Raw genomic sequence first — 20,303 nt, forward strand, 5'->3', positions numbered from 1 at the left:
GATCTCTGAGATCTAGGACAGCCTGGTCTACAGAGAGAAACCCTATCTCAAAAAACAAAACAAGAAAGAAGAGTTGACTAGACTATAAGGCTGAAGTCTCCATCTGTGAAATGGGGACACAATAACTAGGATTCTTGGCAAGACTGTACTCATTAAGGCTCAAACAATAGCCAAGATGATCATCACCCTGGGCAGGATGATTGCAAAGCCACAGACTCTGGGATTCATTTTCTCTTGTCAGGGAAAACAAAGGAGTTCAGGCTTTACCCTCACAGTCTATCACTCCACACCACCCTCTGCCTTCAGCTGAACAAGTTGAAGCCTGTGAGGCTTTGCCCACTGGCCTTGGGCCTGTGCTCACAGATCCACATCCAACAGTGTTGAGTTGGACTTAGCTAAGCAGAGCATCTAGGTATCTCCCTGCCCCCACCCTGAACCCCTTCTCACAAACCCCAGAGCAAAAGCAACACTAGAGACAGCTGAGTCACTGGAGCCTCTTTCTGCACTCCTGCTGAGGCTATGTGCTTGGTACTTTACTGCATATTCTAAAAAACAAGCTAACTTTTTTCTTTTTGCATCAAATATGGAAAAGATTTACCCACTCTTTCATCTTCACACATCTTCAAACTAGGTATCTCCTTACCCTCTCTACCATCAGCTCTGTCACCTCCCTCAAGTTGATTACTTCCATCTCCACCAGTCCATCAGCTCCACCATCTCCATCACTCATATCATCTTCACTGCCTCCATCACCTCGACCACCTCCACCATCTCAGCCAACCCCGTCACCATAAGGTCTCCATCACCTCCACCATCTCAGCCAACCCCATAACCATACTGTCTCCATCACCTCCACCATCTCAGCCAACCCTGTCACCATAAGGTCTCCATCACCTCCACCATCTCAGCCAACCCCATAACCATACTGTCTCCATCACCTCCACCATCTCAGCCAACCCCATCACCCATATTGTCTCTATCACCTCCACTACCTCCACCATCTCAGCCAACCCCATCACCATACTGTCTCCATCACCTCCACCATCTCAGCCAACCCCATCACCATACTGTTTCCATCACCTCCACCATCTCAGCCAACCCCATCACCCATACTGTCTCCATCACCTTGATCCAATCTACCACTTTTATCACATATACCCTCTCCATCACCCCAACCAACTCTACCACCCACCATTTCTGTCACCTCCACCATTACTTTAACTACTTCTACCATCTCTGCCTGTCTGTCACTACCAACTCCATCACTTGACCAAATATCTCCATCACCATCTGGAAAAACACCAAAAAAATCTCTGTCCTGTGTACCACCGCCGTCCTTTCCACCCTTTCATCATCTTGACTGTTTTACTGCCTCAACTCTGCAACTTCCATCACCTTTATGGTCTGTTTCATCTCCACTGCCTCTATCACCCCCAACTCCTTCACTTCTTGCCTGCTGATCCCCCTTCTCCGTTGTGCCACACACACGGAGGACCAGTCACCCGTCTTCACCAACAAGTCCACAAGCATTCCTGCCACCTGCACTGCCACCGCAGCCACTGTCTCTCCTGCTTCGCAGATACATTCTCTGTCTCCTTCACTTTTAAGATCATCTCTACCGCCCCCATCACCACCAACATCACCCCTATCACCAGCTAACCACGGTGCATGGATCCAAGTCTCCTAAGAACTTGTCTTAGTAACAAAATACAGTCAGGTATTTTCTTTGTTTAAAAAATTTATCATCTGTTTATTGTTAGCCTGTGGGGGGCGGGGGCAGGGTTGGGTGGGACTACAAACGAGCTATGGTGTACTAGTGGAGGCCAGAAGACAGCTTTTGGAGTCTGCCCTGTCCTTCCACCTTTACATGGGTTCCGGGGATTGGACTCCAGTTGCCAGGCTTACACAACAAGATCTCTATCCACTGAGCCATCTCGCTGACCTCAGCTATAAAATTTTATTCCAGAGTCGTAAGTATTTCTCTCCAAAACGCTGGAGGCTCAGGAGTCTGGTGTAGTGGCTCTGAGATGGAGAGGTCATTTGAAAGATTCATATTCACTTCTTAATTGTATAATTGGGGAAATTGAGGTCTAATCTAGGCCAAGCCCACAAACCTACTGGTTGGTCCTCCTCCAACATGCCTCATGCCTCCAGGTCTGCTTGAGTTATTTCCTTCACCTCTGCTGTGGTTGACCCCTCTCACTGGGAGCTTCTTCTGAGTTCCAGTCCCAAGTAACAGGGCTGTGTATGTCAGACAGGGTTCCCTCAGGGCAAAGGCATCTATGTGGCCATCAACCGGTCTTACTGAGGAGGTACTGGGCCCCTGTATTGTATGAATCAAGCCTCCTCAGCCATCAGATATCTCTTTCCAGCCACCTCGAAGAGGTGATGGTCAACTAGACAGTCATACTCTGTACCATTGGTTCTGACTTAGGCTTGCTCAGAAAGTCCTGGCAGTTGCTTTGATCCTGTGAGTCCGCTGAGGGCCCGGAAATGCGCATTTCACACACTCACGGTGGGTTCTGGCAGTGGAGAGCCTCAGCAGCTCTTCTTCACAGACAGGGTGCTTCACCATAGTGTTTGTCGTTTTAATTTGTCTTAAGTCCTGAACGAGCGCCCCTTCTGAGCTCCATGAGGACACGAACTTGTGGCTATCATGTTCCGTGTACAGCACAGCACCTAGCCCAGACTGAACATCCAAATCTGAAAATAAAGAGATAGATGGCTACTGTCTCTAAGCCTTGCACAGCTCTTTAGGTCTCCTTGATCATAGCCCCGGCCCCTTTAAGTGTGCGTGGGGACGCTGGGACCCTCGGTCTCTGACAGCACTGGAAAAAAAAAAAAAAAGAAAAGAAAAGGGAAAAAAAAAAGCCTTCCTCTCGGGAGCGGGAGGAAACATCTAGGAGGAGGCGGAGGCGCGGCCAGAGCCTGGAGCCCCGAGCTTGAGCGGACGCCCCGCCCAGCCCAAGCCCCGCGCCCAGCGCCCCTCGCCTTGCCGCGGAGTGCTGCGCCCGGGGCGGGCCGGGCCGGGGCGGGCGCGGGTGCGGTGGACTGGGCGGCAGTGGGACTCCGACAGACGGACCCGCACGGCACGCAGTGACCAGCCTCGGGCTCCTCGGTGGAAGATGCACAGAGCAGGTAAGAACCCGCGCCACCTTCCGCGCACTGGCGGCAGGAGCGGCAAGTGGAGCTTGTGGAATCGAGGGTCCCTTCTTTAGGAGCCCAAGAGTTGGGGTATCCTGTCCCTGGCACCCCGCCGTTGTCCTCCGAGGAAGGTCCCTTGGAAACAGAGGACAGCCCTCCCTCCAAAGAGACCTAGTCATACACCCTCCCCCCTCGGCTCCCCAGTCCTTCCTCTCTGTCCTCTGGGTCCCAGCAGGTCCTCGCTCGCCCTTTGGTGGCCGCGCCTGGTCCCCGGGCGCATCCACTATGCTTCCCCGACGCCAAAGTCTCTTCTGGTACTCTAGATCCGACACACCCCGCTCTACTATCAGACGCTGGGAGCTTTGTGGTTGAGCCTGGAAGCCCCCAGCCTCACCCCTCTTAAAACTCCCTGCCCCAGCTCCACTACCAGACCGAGGCCTGGAACCGAGAGGTTACTCCTTACCCAGGCGCATCGGGGCTCCCCCCCTCCCTCGCGTCCCATTCTGTGAATCAGACTTCACCAGGTCAGGGATTCCAAGAAACCCCAAAGTGTTCTCAAAGAAATTTAGCGATCTCTGTCGAGGAGTGCCATTTAGCAGATTGGGAAAGTGAGCCTCAGCCAGATGGGTGGTGCCTGGAATCTGAATTCCCAGCTGCGCGCCCGGGGAAGCCAGAAAGTTCTCAAAGCAGAGACTCTGCTAGAGAGTAATCCTTGCTAAGGAGACCCACCTGCTCCGAGCTGTGAATCCTGCTTTCTTTTGCTACTACCATTGTGCACAAGGGAAGCCCCCTCCCCACCCAGCACCCTGTCCAGTGCCACACTCCCAACACACATCCCCAAAGAAACAGGAAGCCACCATTTTGGCTGTCTTGGAACCATATCCTGCTGCTGTTTGTGGTGGTGGTGGTGGAGGTGGTGGTGGTGGTGGTGGTGGTGGTGGTGGTGGAGGTGGTGGAGGTGGTGGTGGTGGTGTGTGTGTGTGTTGGGGCTTTCTTCTTTTTTAAGATTGTTTTACTGAAAACAGTCATTGTCTTAGGAGCAAGGTACAGCTAGAGATACTGACTGGACTGGTCTTACAACAGACAGAGGAGTAGAGCAGCCAACACCCTGTGTCTGGGATTGGTGTTGCTGGGGGTACTGACACCTGGTAATTAATGTGGGTCACAGAATTGGGGGCCATGAGCAGGAGTTTCAGTTTATAGGAGTGGAGGGGACTGTAACAGAGTCCTGGCCTGACCACCCACTGCTCTCTGAGGAAGGTTGCCCTGTGTGGTACTGGTGCAGTTTGGACAGAGATAGGCTGGCTTTCCCTACCCTCCTAACAAAACCTCTTTGTAACAATGGCGAGAGCCAGCCCAGCTTCCCCACATTCTCCTGCAGGAGGCTGGAGCAGGCTCTCCTTCCCTAAGAGTCTAGAGGATAGAGGCAGTCAGAACAAATTTAGAGGTAGGTTTGGTTCCAGGAAGCCTTTTCAGTGGGCACGTCTAGATCTAGCTGCTCTGTAATGTGTTTCTGTAGACAGGATTCCCTTTTCAGTGTGGTAGTCTTCATGTGACTGGTGGATGTTGTGCCCCCCCCTCCCATCACCTGATCTCATAGCGCTAGGACTCTTGGGGCTGGACCTCAGAGCCACCATATGCTTACACGACCTTGAGCAAGTCCCTCAGTTTATCTGTCTGGCAAGTAAAGATCCATTCTGACTTGTTGCTATTAACTAACAATAAATTGAGCAGAACAGTGTCCATCATAGCAACCAACGAATACTAACTCATATTTCCCAGGAACTTACAATGAATTAGTTACAACTAAGATGCGTTCTTTCTGTCTGTTTAGTTAGTATCCAACTAACTAAATTGAGGAGTACTGACCTGTTCAGGGGCCGCCAAGGCAGGATTGAACACAGGCTGTTCAGTCTCAGAGCCTGTTTTTAAAAATCCAGGCCTGACTTGCTGATGCATAGGGATGCTTGCCTCTTGATTTTGTTGAGTGTTTTTTGTCTGTTAGTTTCCTTGAACTCACAATAGTCCCATGAAAAGGTGGATAGTTCTTCCTTTCCCCAAGAGGAAACTGTGGCTTCCAGAGGCAGGGAGATGTGTACCAGACCACACAGCTGTGTGTGGAAGGGCTTGTAACAGACCTCAGGTCTCTCCCTTCTCTGTCTCTCACTGTCTTCCTGGGAAGTGCCCTGTTGTGGATCACTGGACAAGCTTAACAGCAGCCTAATTAGAAACCAGCAGGATTAGCTTGGACTCTCCAGCAGGCACCTAGGAATGGATGTTAAATTAAGATGCATTGCAAGGTGAAATTGGGAGATAATTGCTCTTGTAACATATGGTCGAGAGTGCTCTTAGGGGAGTGGAGGGAGCGGCAGGTGAAACGGACTTGGGGATGGGAGTCAGACTGTCAAAAGATGTTGCAAGAAGCGCTCTGAATTGAAAGAACTGGAGAGATTAACTTTTTGGTTCAGTCCCTTCCCTCTACATGTGGAGAAACTGAGGCATGGGAAGGGGGAGGCTTGGCCAAGGTGACATCTCCAGTTAGTTAGTGACTTAGCCAGGAAGGGAGGTTAAGGCTCCTGGCTCCCTGTCCAGGGCTCCTTCCCAGACTTCATCTAACCTGACTCCTGTATGGTTGTGAGGAAGCAGCAAGCATGAATGTGTGAGTGACAGATATTTAATTAAAATAGAGAGAGAGAGAACATAGCAGCTAATACCAGGAGCGGGCTGCGAGTGATTTGTATCATCGAGCGCTATTGAAATAGTCTTCCTTCCTGTGCCCATCCCTTAGTTAGCATTTTGCCTAAAGGGTACTCTCTGCCTTCACACCATCCCCAGGTGTGGCAAATTACCAGGAGTCACCGCTTTTGGTGACTTGGATAGGGCTTATCACCTGTAGGGAGAGAGAAAGCGCCTAGGCACCCAAAAGGGTGCACCAGCCAGGTCCATGCTTGGCTCCACAAGCAGGAAGTCAAACTCAGCCCAGAGGAGCAATCCCAGCAATGGCTTCTCCTGTACCTCCCAGGCCCCAAAGCTCAGCACTGGGCTTATCCATGCCTCTGAGCTCTGCACACACTGTCACCTCTGCTTCACCAGCCAGGACGGAGGGCAAGAGCAAGCCAGGCTGTTCTCACATTCACCCTTGCATCCCTCTCGACCTCCTCAGTCCCTTTTGCTAGTCAGGGCGCCTGGGACCCCTCCTGGGTCCTGCTTCTCCCTGTCCACGACTTCCATCACACCCCACCATGTCCACCTGCACCAGGCCTGCCCTGAGGCCCAGATGCCATTGACATCTCTGCTAGGTGTGTGATGAGTAACTCACTTAGACTTGTGCACACTGAAATCCTGGGTCTCCCTTCTCAGCCCTGGCCATCTTGGTAAAGCTGCATGGCCTGGAAACTGTTCTCTCTTCCATACCGTGTCTGTTCCATGTGCACGTCCTCCCTCCCAATTCTGTTTCATGGTTGGAATCTGATTCCCTGTTGCCCCAGCCTGGTCCAGGTTCCATCACTACTGCCTGAGATACTGTAAGAGCCTCCTTAATAGACTCTCATGTGCCTCCCATCCATTTCAGTGTGTTTAACCTGCTTGTATAGCTCCTCATACTTAAGCCCTGCTGTTTGCCCTGTTCCTTAAGCCCTTGTGTAAAAGCCAGGGTATCCCTAAGCTTCATCTCTTGCCGCAACCCCACCTCCTGTTGTTCCCTTCCAAAAGTGCTGGCTTCCCTCCTGTCCCCTGGACACATTAGTGAGTCCCAGCTTCTCCCTTCTTTTCTACGTCTTTAATGTCCCCTCGGTGAGACCAGAGGGTTGTGTTGAAATGTCCAAGGAGTCTAGACGCGGAGCCCATACAGGATAGGAGAGAAGAGAAAATTGAGGGGCAACAGATTGGAGCCAGATAGTCACACTCTGGTCAGTACGCTGTGGTCAGACCCAGACCCTGCCTTTGGCACACACCTCACCTGACAAGCTGCTCCTAGTTTCTCTGCCTTAGTTTGCACGGATTTTTCCCTTCTCACTGACACTGGGGCTCCTGGGGACCCACTGTGGGAAAAGGAGAGACAGAGGGTTGGGTGGCTGCACTTGGACAGAGGAAACCTACGTTCTCCCCAGGGCTGCTCCGTACCCACTGAGTGACTTCACCCCAGCCAGCTGCCAGCGAGGGGCAAGACAAAGTGTCTTTGGTGCCGGCATCTCTTGATCTCTGAAGGGACACACAGAAGCGCCATGACTTCAGCACTGGTGCAGGAGCGATAGGCGCTGAGTGCTTGACATTCTTTGGGCTCCTGTGCGGAAGGCATTTTCTTGCAGGATCACGCCTCAGACCCTACCATAACCTTTCTCAAGGAACAGGCACCCACAGATCAATAGCTTGATTGGATGAAGGATGGTTTGGGAGTGGGGGCAACGCAGCCGGGTGACAGTCATTTTTCACAGCCTGTCCGTTCCTCAGTCATGTCTCTTGGTGCCCGTATGAAATGCCACCTGTTAAGGATGAGAAATGAGAGCCCCCATCCCCTGGGAATAAGTCATGCCAACATCTGACACTTGATGCTGTGAGCTGGTAGCTGCTATCAAGTAGTACACCAGGTAGGGCTGTGCCTCACCCCACAGCAACAGGCCTTCCTGTGTGAGCAGTTCCTCTCATGCAAGTGCCAGGCAAGATCTTATGTCTTCACAGCACCCCCAAGGGGAGCTACAAGCTGTCCCCATTTTACAGGTGGTAAAACCGAGGTTTAGCTCTACAGCTCCTAAGCAGTGAAGCCAGGGTTTGAACCCACCTTAGCTGTTACCTAACAGTGACTAATGGTCATCTTGTTAAACTATATGTATATATATTTTTTTCTAAAGTAGGAATCATCTGGGCTTGGTATCTCTGGTAGTTCTGACACTTGGTGTTGATGTGTATGAACTAGGGGTGGTTGGAGTTGGTGAAATTTGGTGAGGTCTTGATAGTGTTGTCTTTTTTCTCTCTTTCTTGCCTTCAGCCTCCTCCTCATCCCGTCATAGTAGCCTGCACTGGTGAGCAGACTACCTGTTAGACACTTTGGGGCATCACAGGGTCTGTGCAGTCTTAAATGTACCTCCCTGTACTGCAGATGATAGAGTTCTGACATTTGTGGGTTGTGATACTGCTGACTTTGGCTTCAGACACACTGACATTGATGTGTCCATGGGGCAGGGCCACAGAGTGGTCCAAATCAGAGCTTAGCTGCCACTACTGAGCCCCAGGCCAGTGGCTGGTGAATGGAGATGCCATTTCAAGGTCTTCTTGTGAAAGGAGAATGTCAACTTGCTCGGTCAAAATGACCATAGATGCTCCTTAATTTACATTGGAGTTACATTCCCATAAAGTCATCATAAGTTAGAAATACCCTGTCAGAAGTACATGTCACAAACTTAATCTCCCAGCCATGCTAGTTCAGTTGCGCTCAGAACCCCCACCTTTGCCTGCAGTTGGGTTGAATCATCCCCCACAAAACCTCTTTATACTCACAACCTGGGTGTCCAACGGAGCTCACTGGACACTGTGATGGAAGTGAGACACAGAGAGTTGTCTGAATTTTTTTTCAAACTATCGTAAAGTACAATTGTTAGGTTGAACTTCAACAAGTGTGTGTGTGTGTGTGTGTGTGTGTGTGTGTGTGTAAAACAGCCTCTAGTGTCATTCCTCAGCTGCCATCGACCTTGTCTTTTGAGTCAGAATCTCTCACTGGTGAAGAGCTTGACAAGTAGGCTATGCTGTCTGGACAATGAATCCTAGAAATCCACCTGTCTCTGCCTCCTCAGAGCTTCGATTCAAAGCTCACACTGCCAACATCTCTCCTTTTTTTAATGTGAACTCTGGGCATAGAACTTGGGTCTCCATGCTTGCATGGCAAACACTGTATCATCTGGGCTGCCTCCCCAGGCTCCCACTCTTCTGGAGACAGGTCTTATGTAACTGGCCTTGAACTCCTGATCTTTCTGCCTCTGTCTCTCAAGTTCTGAGATAACAGGCATGCCTACTGTGTCCTGTGATGTTTGGATATATGGAGCTGTGTAAAATATAGTGTGTTTTTTGTTGTTGCTGCTGCTGTTAGTTTGTTTTTGAGACAGGGTCTCACTAGGTAACCTTGTGGGCCTGGCTTTGAACTAACATATCTGCCTGCCTTTGAGCACTGGTATTAGATTAGATTGTGAAAGCGACTTTCACCTACTTTTATTTCACTTTGTTTTTTAAAATGTGGTTTCTCTGTGTTATCCAGGATGGATGCTGGACTCTTGAACTTAAATGATCTTCCTGCCTCAGGTTTTTTAGTAGGTGGGCTCTTGGGATGGGTCCCCATACCTGACATTTATTTTATAATATGTCTATAAGAAAATTAAAAATATGTATGGAGTTGGGCATGGTGTCACACTCCTGTAATATCAGATTAAGGAGACTGAGACAGGAGGATCATGAGTTTGAGATCAGCCTAGGCTACATATTAAGATTTTCACGTATATCACATACATGTATCATGTTTATCATATGTAATGACAGATGTGATGCTTGATTAGAACTGCGGTAGCTGCTAAAACACATAAGTGGGCTCAAAGGCTGAGGAAGAGGCTTGTTTGCTGAGGGAATTCCAGCCCTCTGCTGTGTCTTCTTCTGGGTCAGGAGCCAGCCTGACATCTGAAACTGCTGCCACACCTAGACCTCAGCAAGCATAGACTGAGGATGAAGCCTGTCTGGGGGCCGGGGGGACTCAAGCCCACTTGAATATACACTTCAGTTCTGAAGTGAAGGTATCAGCATGGAGTTACATGCCTGAAAAGTTCATTTTGTCGAAATATAGACTGAGGTGTGAGGACCAGGGAGGGAGATCTGGGAAACAGGCCCTACTAGTTGCTCAAGAGAGACACAGGACTTGAACCTCAGAAGCTGTGCCATTTGTCTGTTTCTTGTCTTAACACGTCCTACATCATTCTTAAAAACTTCCCAGGGCCTCACCTTCTTCCAGGGGCTCCCAATCATGACAGTTACTCCTGGCCAAGTCCTGATATGTGTGTGCTCTACACATCTTTTATCCACCAGTCTGCAGGCCTCAGTGTCCCTGAGGGACATAGCCTTTTGCAGCTACCCATGCTGTTATATACCATTTCCTTTCTTGCATGATATTTGGGGTGCTGACTGGACACTTTGAAAACATACAAACTTTCTCAGTTGAAGCTCCCAGCAGAGTCATGTGTCCTTGGTGTGTCATTCTTGGGAGGGATAAAATGATGGCAATTCAGCCATAGCATCCCAAAGAGCTACAGCCTCTCTGTTATTCTAACTCCCCAGCGGATTCTCTGCTGGAGCTGGTGAAAGCCTCTCATCTGTAGTGCTGGACACTTGGTTAGGGTGCTGATGAATACCAGCTCTGTCCAGTTCATCTTTTTCACATGGTGGCAGGACACACAGAGATCATTCAATAAGTAGTTTTTGGTGAATGAATGAGAAGATCTTGACACATTGTTCATGGCACTTGGGATTCTGTCCTCTGGTTCTTGTTAGCTGGACTGTGGAGGAAGCTCTGTTCCCCCACTCACAGAATGAACTGTTACTATTAGGTCAGGGGGTTTCTGGTTTTTTTCACAGGGTCTCTTGTAGCTCAGGCTGGCCTTGAACTCACTATGTTGCTGAGGATGGCCTTGAGCTTTTGATCCCCCAACCTCTACATCTCCAGTGCTGGCATTACAGGCTCATAGGGTGCTGGGCATAAAACTTAAGGCTTCTTGTACACTGGGTCAGCACTGTGTTACAGAGGCTTCGTCCTCAGCCCTGTTAAAGGATTTCGAGGATGTGGTAGAGGAGATGAAAGCCCAAGACAGGTTACAGAGCTGGGAGCGTTCCTCCATCCTCCGGTCACCAGGCTGTGTAAAAAGAGGCTGAGTAGAATTTAATTGTGTTGTTTTTTTTTCTTTTCTCTGTTTTTGCCCTTCAGATTCACCCAAACCACCAGTTGCTCCCAAGCCAAAGGTTACCACCAGTCCCTCTACGCCAGTAGCCAAGTTTCCCCGCTCACCCAGGCCTGACAGTTTCCCCAGTCCCAACTCCATGTCCAGGGGCCCCAAACCTCCCATCGCTCCTAAGCCCCGGCTGACTGGCCCCAGTGAGTATGGAGCTGGTGTGTACCTGAACAACAGCTTCAGCAAGTGCAGCAATGGGCGGCTGCTCTGCCAGGACCGGGGCCTGTATGATGGGCACCATTCCACCCTGAACTGCTCTGAGCTGGAGACCGATGCGGAATACATCATGGTCCCCAGGGCTCCACAGAGTGAGGATGCTCCCATGGATGGCGCTACTGGGGAGCAGGGCTTTGAGGAGGAAGTCCAGGAGCACGGTACAGAGCAGATGGAAACTGAGGGGGACATGGCAGTCCCAGGTGAAGAGGCACCAAGCAGAGACAGCGAGGAAGGCATGGGCCACACTCTGGAAGGTGAGGAAGACTGTGATCATGGTCCTGAGACAAACGAGACCCCGACACCCCCAGATGAAGGGGCACTCAGCAGAGAAAGTGAGGGAGGTGAGGAGGACTGTGACCGGGGCCCAGGAATGGAGGAGCAGTCCGTGAGTGAGGTGAAGGAGCACACATACAACCTTGATGACAGTGGCCCCTGGGATGAAGAGGAGCCCTTCCACAGAGAGAGTGTTCTCACACATGTCTGCTCTGAGTCCCCTGAAGCTCCGTGTTGGGAGCCAGGGCCCCCCGAGACTCCTGGAGAGGTAGAAGAGGATAATGAGGATGGATGTAACAGCACACAACCTGGGGAGCCCAACCCGGACACTGGACAGGACACAGAGGATACCATTGTGGGATCCCCTGAAAATGAGGAGGTGCCCCCAGAAGTCCAGGAGCAAGAGGTGGCAGCTGACAGCCCTGAGGTCTTTGAGGAGGACTGTGAAGATGCTGCAGAAGGAGGGGGCCAGGTAGACCAGGAGGAGCCACCTGGTTGCGATGAGGAAGCCGACAATAGAGAAACTGCACTACCCACCACGCAGGTGGGGGAGGACCCTGGAGAGGGTGGCGACCCTGTGCAGGAGGACCCTGCTGAAGAGAACTGCCAGATCATTCCCTTTGAGAGCGACAGCTTGGAGGAAGACTTTGCACCCACACTCACAGAAAGTCCCTATGAACTCTTCCCAACTGAGAGCACCTCCTTCTGCAATGGCATCTATTCTCTTTCCGAGTCATCCACGGGGCAGGAGCCAGTGTGTGGGATCTGCACAGAGGAGGTTCCTGGTACCCACCCTTCACTCAACCAGCAGGATTCCCTGCAGGATGGAGCTGGATGTGCGCCGCCTGTCCCTGATGTGGTGGTCATGCCAGAGGATGAGGATGCCATGGACGACGCACTCGACAGTCCCTACGTGATGGGGGTTGGCTTGCTGAACCTTGGAGAGGGAGCGCAGTCAGACACTCAGGCTGCGTCAGGCACTCGGAGTGGGTACAGTACATGGGAGGAAGGGGACTCTGAGGGTGGCCTGGCTCCTGTAGATAGGAAGAATATTGCCACAAGGGCCCGGCCCCACTCTGGGAAGGTGGCTGGTCATGTTCCAGAAACTGTTCTAGAAGAAACAGGACCAGAAGGCTGTTCATCAGCTGTGGGAACCAGAGACACCAGTGAGGAGGTGAAAAAGATGGGTATGTTGCCAGAGGGGAAGCCCCCTGAGTCTGGCCGGGCCTTGCCAGCCAAACCCAGAGCATTCACTCTGTACCCACGATCCTTCTCTGTGGAAGGCCGGGAGAGTCCCCTGTCCATGTTCCGGGAGCCAGAGGGGGCTGGGTTGGACAGCCACCGTGTGAGGAGGAAAGAAGACAACCTCTCTCTGCCAGGCGCCATTGGCTCTTCTGGAAGCTTCTCACAGCGCAGCCACCTGCCATCCAGTGGCACCTCCACGCCATCCTCCGTGGTTGACATCCCACCCCCTTTCGACCTGGCCTGCATCACGAAGAAACCCATCACTAAGAGCTCACCCTCACTCCTGATAGATGGCGACACCCTGGACAAGGCCTCCAAGAAGAAGAAGTCGTCCTTCAAGCGTCTCCTGGAGCTGACGTTCAGGAAGAAGGCAGAGAACAAGGTGCACATGGACATGAACATGTCGTCTTCCAGGTCCTCCTCCGAGTCCAGCTACCACGGCCCGGCCAGGGTCCTGGAACTCGACCGCAGAAGCCTCAGCAACTCCCCCCAGCTCAAGTGTCGCACCGGGAAGCTCCGGGCCTCTGACTCCCCTGCCTCCCTCATCTTCTACAGGGATGGCAAGAGAAAAGGCGTCCCCTTCAGTAGGACAGTGTCCAGGGTAGAGTCCTTCGAAGACCGCTCCCGGCCACCCTTCCTGCCCCTGCCACTCACCAAGCCGCGGTCCATTTCATTCCCCAACGCTGACACTTCGGACTATGAGAACATTCCAGCCATGAACTCGGACTATGAGAACATCCAGATCCCGCCTCGCAGGCCGACGCGGGCTGGAACTTTCACAAAGCTGTTTGAAGAGCAGAGCAGAGCCCTGTCTACTGCAAACGAAAATGATGGCTATGTGGACATGAGCAGCTTCAACGCCTTCGAGAGCAAGCAGCAGACTTCAGAGCAGGAAGCCGAGAGGTACGTGAGGGACAGGTCTTTTCTCAGAGTCTGGGCCTAACTGTCTGAGTCAGCTAAGGTACGGGAGCGGGATGGATATGCTTGGTAGGCCCTGCTTCTTTCTAGCTGTGTGACTTGGGGTGAGTGGCTCTACCTCTCTGGACAACTGTCATTTCACCTGTGAAATGGGGCTCATGTTTCGCACACTAGAGTGCTAGACTACAGTATAAAGCTGCTGATTATTAAGGAGACAGTTCTCATGTCTAAGGGAAATTGCTTTCACACACATACACACAAAGCAGCTAAGAGAGAAGGTTCTGGAAACTTGCCAAACTAAATATCTTTCACCATCAGGAAAATGCCCTAATTGATTGATACCTTCTTATTGTGTATACCTAGAACTAGAAAAGACAATTTATTTAAACTGTCCAAATAGCCCACAGTGCCTGGAGCTGAATTTCTAAACAGAAGTCTTGAATAGGTGCGTCTAGGCTGATTTAAAAAAGAAAAAAGAAAGAAAAAACACCGGATCACTTTGAAAGTGGGAGTGGAACACTCTGGAAATGGAGCAATAGTGGGTTTTCTGCCTCCTTTCCCTCCAGCCGAAAGCCCCTCCCTTACCTAGAGTGGCTGCAGCTCTAACAGGACACACTTCACCCTGTGTGCTTACGCCACTCTGGGGACAGCCATCAACTGTCCCCCAGGGCTCAGTTTAATAGAGGAGTCCCAGGCTTCTTTCTTGTGTGTGGGGCTAAACCAATCTGCCTGCCTGGTGACTGCTGCCAGGAATGTCTGGGGAGCTGTAAGGGAACCAGAAAGAGTCATGGCTGCTGCTGGCCTGGAGTAGACTGGGAAGGTTTACCACTTTGTTCCCAGGAGTATTCCATGTGGCTCCACATGGGCTCATCTTCTCCCAGGCTGAGTGAGGAGGGCTCTTTCAGTTCTTTCTGTGACTGGAGGTGAATGGCAGTAGACTCCAGCACTGGAGAGGTGCTGAGTTTAATGTAGACAGTGAGAGGGGTAGAGACTGGACCTGACTGGTTTGTTTCATTAATAATTATCACATGGCCCCAATTAGGTCCAGCCCTGTTTCCACCTCTTAGTACTGGTGAAAACAAGACCAAGTTTGAAATAGAAAATCTTCAGGCGTAATACGCAGTTGCCCAGCTAGCTGGTTCTTGACTTTCTCTAGCCCCTGGGAACTTACCGCTTCCCACATTCCCTTGCACCGTGAATAATAGAAAGTTTTGTTTTGATTTTTGTCTCTTTGTGTAGCCCTGACTGACCTAGAACTCACTATGTAGGTCAGGCTGGCCTCTAACTCAAGAGATCTGCCTGTCTCTGTCTCCTGGGTACTGGGATTAAAGGCGTACACCACCACTGCCTGTTTGTAACTGAGGCAAAAGCTGTGCCCCATTTCCTATCGCTACCCTGTTCACACCTTCTCTTCACTGGAGGCAGATAAGTTGGCTGCTTTCACCTTTGGGGTGACAGCCTTTCAAAGAGTAAGTCACACTTCTGTGGAATCACAATTGTATCGTTGAAGGAAGCTTCTGACACCACTGAGTTCTGCTATGGAAGAGAAAACCGAGGGTCTGAGAGGAAAAGGGATTTGCCTAAGATCTCACAACACGTTTGGGAAGCATCTACACTGGACTTCTTAACTCTTGACTTAAGAATTTGTAGTGAGCTATGCTAAGGGGAGCCAGGTTGTGTTGTGTAGAGCCCCACAGATAGCTCCTCCCCCTGTAGTGTGTCTAAATGATGCCCCATGGGGCTGTGCAGCGCACAGGCTCTTAGCCACATGCAAAGGCCATTGTCCTCTTCTGTTCTTTCTCCTCCCCCAGACATAAAAGGAAAGGTCCACAGTAGGGAGTAAAATATCCAAGAAATGCTAATGGTACTGGGTCTCGACTGTGCGCCGTGAGCCAGGCACTGCGCTGGCTGCTTTCCTTGTTGGCTTACATCTGGGGATGCAGCCAGGGCCTGGTCTGAAGGGTCTTGAACTATCATACTCTGAACTGCAGAAGCTCTCAAGCCTCTGTTCCACCAGGGACCTGACTGGGTGACTCTCAATGCCAGTCAGTCAGAGAGCTTAGTTCTCTTCCCTTCCTGTTGGGAGACAGATGAAAACAGGAGAAAATCCCTGCTCCAGGCACAGCAGGCCTGGACAGGTGAGAGGCCCAGGCTGGTGTGGGGCTTTTCCTGAATGGGGGTTGGGAGTGAGGCAGAGGGCACACAGAACACAGGTGCAGCTGGGTGCCTGGGGTTGGAGAGCAAATGAGGCAGGTCGAAGGGAGGCCCTTCCTCTGCCTTGTTTGGAGTGAGAGTCAGAAGGCAAGGTCGTTGCTGAGAGCTCTGAAGGAGATGATGGGCCGGACCCTCCCGAGATGCATCCTGACCAAGGTCCCGGGATGAGCCCTGTGCTTAGGAACTGGCTGTGTACCCCATTTGTCTCTATACAGAGGAAATTTTCTTGTTCAAGTCAGCTTATCTTCACCTATAAAAGGAGATAAAGAAAACTTGATGTGACTGTGTGGAGGCGTCGGGGTGTTGAGTAAATAGCAAGTACTAGGAAAATTAGATTTAAAAAACAAGTAAATTAGCTTAGGGGCAATCTGGCTTGAGATTGTTACTTGTGAGGCTGTGAACCTCAGGTGTGATTTCTGAATCAGGTCGAGGTTGGTCCTGGCCACTCTAGACTCGATTTACTACGGTCAGAGGAGTCAGGGCACCTGTTGCCTAGAACCAAAGCTGCTTTCCACTGAAAGTGTGTTCCTCCAAGAAACAGGGCTGACACTGGGCTGTGGTGGCACCATGCTTTTTATCCCAGAAGATGGATCTCTGTGAGTTCAAGGCCAGCCTGGTCTACAAAGTGAGTTCCAGGACAGGACAGACTCCAAAGCTACACAGAGAAATCCTGTCTCAAAAAAAGGAAGGAAGGAAGGAAGGAAGGAAGGAAGGAAGGAAGGAAGGAAGGAAGGAAGTTAGTTGACCTGGGGTTGACCTGGGTGTTTAGGATTAGGACATGGCTATAGACCTGAAGCTGGCCCGGACTGGGCCAGGGGCGATGAGGAAGTTTCCTCTTTGCAGTTGCTTCCTTCTAGCCCCAAGCACAAAGGGGACACTTGAGTAGAGAAGTAATAGGAGCCTCCTATTTTTTTCCCCCCGAGACAGGGTTTCTCTGTATTGTTTTGGAGGCTGTCCTAGAATTCTCTCTGTAGACCAGGCTGACCTCGAACTCACAGAGATCCGCCTGCCTCTGCCTCCTGAGTGCTGGGATTAAAGGCCTCCGAACACCCGGCTGTTTGCCAGCTCTTAATTTGAAATGTATCCCCAGTAGATACATTTTGTTTTCCTGAACAGACTCTCTTTCCAGCAGGATGCTGTGTGGCCTCAGTTGTCAGGAGTCTGTTGGAGACTTGCAGCTTTCCCACAGGACCTGTGGTTCACAGGCTGGGAACTGAGCTGGTTTTCTAGGGTGACATGGTACTTTTGAGCCTGGAAAAGAACTGTCCTTTGTTAAGTGACCAGTCTGAGATTATGGTCTCAGGTGCTTCCCATGCCAATGGAGGCTGATCTGACCCAACATGCATCATGGTCCCTTGTCCTAAACACCCCACTTCAGCCTGCCTGGTCTTCCTGCTTCTTATTTGGTCATGAGCTGGCTTCTTTTAGCCTTGTGCTTAGCACAGGTTGCTCCTCTGTGTCAACCTCAAGGTTTACTGTGGAAATATTCAAGGCACTAAAAAGCCCCAAGTTTGACAGTGACTGTCCTTGTGCCCACTCCCTAGGTCCTGCTGCATCCTTTCTGTAGTGTTGGCTGTCTCTTCTCCCTTTGTCCATCTGTCACACAGTGTTCTGCTTTGGGGATACTGACCATCCACACAGATACTGGCAAGTTGCTGCTGTGCATGTAGACTTCTCAGCCACGCCATCTTGTTTCTGTGGCCTTCCTGATGCTTGTCAGACTCATAACATTGAGTCTGAATCATGGTCAGGTGATCTGCAAGCATCTGCTGTTAAGTGGTGGATGTAGGATTTGAACTTGATTCCTGTCGACAATGTTTCTGCTCCTCCTGGTCCTGCATCAGTGTAGCCCCAAATAAACACACTGATGCTTACATTAATTAGAAACTGTTGGGCTAATGGCTCAGGCTTCTTACTGGCTAGCTCTCTCTTAATTATTAAACCATAACTATTAATCTATGTATTTCTACATGGCCTTATCTTACCAGATAACACTGACGTGTCTTATCTTCCCAGTAACTACATGGTATCTCCCCCGTGGTATCTCTCTGCCTCCTCTCCCTGGCATTCTCCTTGTCTGGAAGCCCTACCTGTATTTTCTGCCTGGCTACTAACCAATCAGTGTTTTATTCATCACCCAATAAGAAAAACATATATACAGAAGGACATTTCCCCTTCAGATTCCAGAGGTGCTGCATCTGCATCTGGGAGGGAGGATCAGGGTCCTTCCCTACGGGTGTGGCTGGTGCTCTCTCTCTCTTTCTCTGTCTGTCTGTCTGTCTGTCTGTCTGTCTCTGTCTCTGTCTGTCTCTCTGTCTGTCTGTCTCTCTCTCCCCACCCCCTTTCTGCCTATGTATGCCTTGGTGCTCAGGTCTCCTTTGCAAGGTCTTAGATTGGGGAATTTTGGCCATGGAGTGTAGTGCTATCTTCTCTGATGCTCCCAGGAAGGCCCAGGACTGCAGGTAACAGTACTAATCTAGAGCTGGGCAGCACTGTCTCTGACAACAGTACCAGGACCAGGGGTCATGATTCCATGATGACCCAGAGCCTGCTAATATGGTGATGGCCAGAGCCAGACTATATCTTGTTTCATGCAACTAGCCTGCACTCACCGGTCCCCACTTTCTGATGGGAAGACTGAGGCTTGCTGAACTGGATGTCCTCTGTCACATAGAGAGTAAGTGACCAAACCAGGATTGGAAGCCAGGCCTGACTCTCCATTCTGGGCTGTTTCTACTGCCGTTTGTTTTCCATGGTGAAAAGGCCACATTCTGGTGTTGCTAACCTGACACGTGCTGAGGGGCTCCCTGGAGAAAAGAGGGTGCTCCAGCTTCGTTCCCAATGCTACCCTTGCTCAGTGGTCTGGAGGACTCCAGACAATGCAGAGGAGAGATGTGCTTTCCTGTCTGGTGATGTGCTAATGATATGCCCAGACATCCTTCCTGGCTCTAGACCATGGTGGGGACCCTTGTCCTCTGGTGGCCACCTGTGCCTAAGGGACAACCAGGAGCTCTGGGCTTGGGTCCTGCTACCTGCGGGGATCTTCCCGATCACCAGGGGAGTTTTGGGAACAGGGTCTGTGTGTTTGGACATTCTGAGGGACAAGGCTCAATTCACCCTGATTCCCCTGCCACAGAGAGTGCCAGTCACACTCTAGTGGCAGGCAGGACCTTGCTGTGCTTCGTGTGGGCGAGGAGGCTTGGGACAAGCAGGGAGGGGCTGCCTTGATGGGTTAATGGGTGTCCATGTGAGAAGCAAGTTGTTTTTCACTAGATCCCATGATAAGTAATACGCAGGAGAAGGGTGGACCAAGGAAAAGGAGGAACTTGAAGAATAGCACAGAACAGTGAGATTTCCACATATGGACAGAGGACAGACAGGCAAGAACAATCAAGAAACATCAGACTCACTGGAAACAACTCATTTCTACTCAGAAGCAGCCTCAAGGCCTCTATTATGGAAAACACTCACCTTGATGGTAGACATGGTGAATGCAGAGAGGAGGCTGATGGAAAGGATTAAACTCAGATGTGTGCTTTCCCCGATGTCCAATTCCTATAGGGATTAGTGTGGTCACCCTACTACAAACACCTGTGGGACTCTAGTCCCTTCATCTCTCTCCAGGTTGTGGGGTAAAGCCACAGTGCCTGTGGTCTAGCTGGCAGAGGGACACTTGGAGGCCAGGAGATCCAGGAGGATATCAGTGTATCCAGTCCTGAAAGAGCAGCCTGTACCTGGGGCGACATCAGGTGACTCTTGGTAGAGGATCAGGATGGTGATGGACAGGGGAGGTCTGGGGGAAAGCAGAGCCTGGTCATGAGTCTGGAGGGCTGAGTGTGGCTGTGAGGTGGGGTGTCAGGTGTGTGGGACAGCTAGGGACGACTCTAAGACAGGCTGTACAACTGCGAGCACCTCGGCGCAGGAAAGCCAAGGCGAGCCTCACACAGGACAGTGCCACTTTGCTGGCGGGTGGGGCCTAGAGGAAAGAGACACTGCAGCTGTGTTAATCCAGGGCTGGTACTGTGGTCCCCTCACAAGAGATGAAGACGAAGCTCGATATGCTGTGGGAAGGGGAGGGTAGGAAAGGGACTCTGTCTCCGGGACATGTGCAGCCCCTCCTTCATCATCAGTCAATTCTGGTTTCCTGTAGATGGCTCCTGTCGTGTCCTCCTCTTCTCTTGTGAATCTCGGACAGTCTGTCCAGTACCAAATAAATGAGGCTTGGGTTTGTTTCCCATAAAAGACAGAGGAAGGAATCATAAGAGCTCAAGCCCTTTAACATGGAAGTTAAAAAAGAACAAGCCGAACAATAACCCT

At 51.0% G+C, this 20,303-nt stretch overlaps 1 protein-coding gene across 2 annotated transcripts in view; it reads left to right on the forward strand.

Annotated features, from left to right (window-relative positions):
- The first annotated feature begins 2,974 nt into the window (after window positions 1-2,974).
- The window catches only part of Fgd5 (FYVE, RhoGEF and PH domain containing 5), a 102,317-nt gene continuing 84,988 nt past the window's right edge, over window positions 2,975-20,303 (forward strand). For both annotated transcript variants that reach the window (XM_040737969.1, XM_040737970.1), the window contains exons 1-2: window positions 2,975-3,138; window positions 11,096-13,757. In XM_040737969.1, the coding sequence (XP_040593903.1) occupies window positions 3,126-3,138; window positions 11,096-13,757 (2,675 nt within the window). In that variant the 5' untranslated portion in view covers window positions 2,975-3,125. The remainder of the gene's footprint in view (window positions 3,139-11,095; window positions 13,758-20,303) is intronic.

Source organism: Mesocricetus auratus, unplaced genomic scaffold, assembly GCF_017639785.1.
Source record: "Mesocricetus auratus isolate SY011 unplaced genomic scaffold, BCM_Maur_2.0 Super-Scaffold_100676, whole genome shotgun sequence".
Lineage (NCBI taxonomy): Eukaryota > Metazoa > Chordata > Mammalia > Rodentia > Cricetidae > Mesocricetus > Mesocricetus auratus.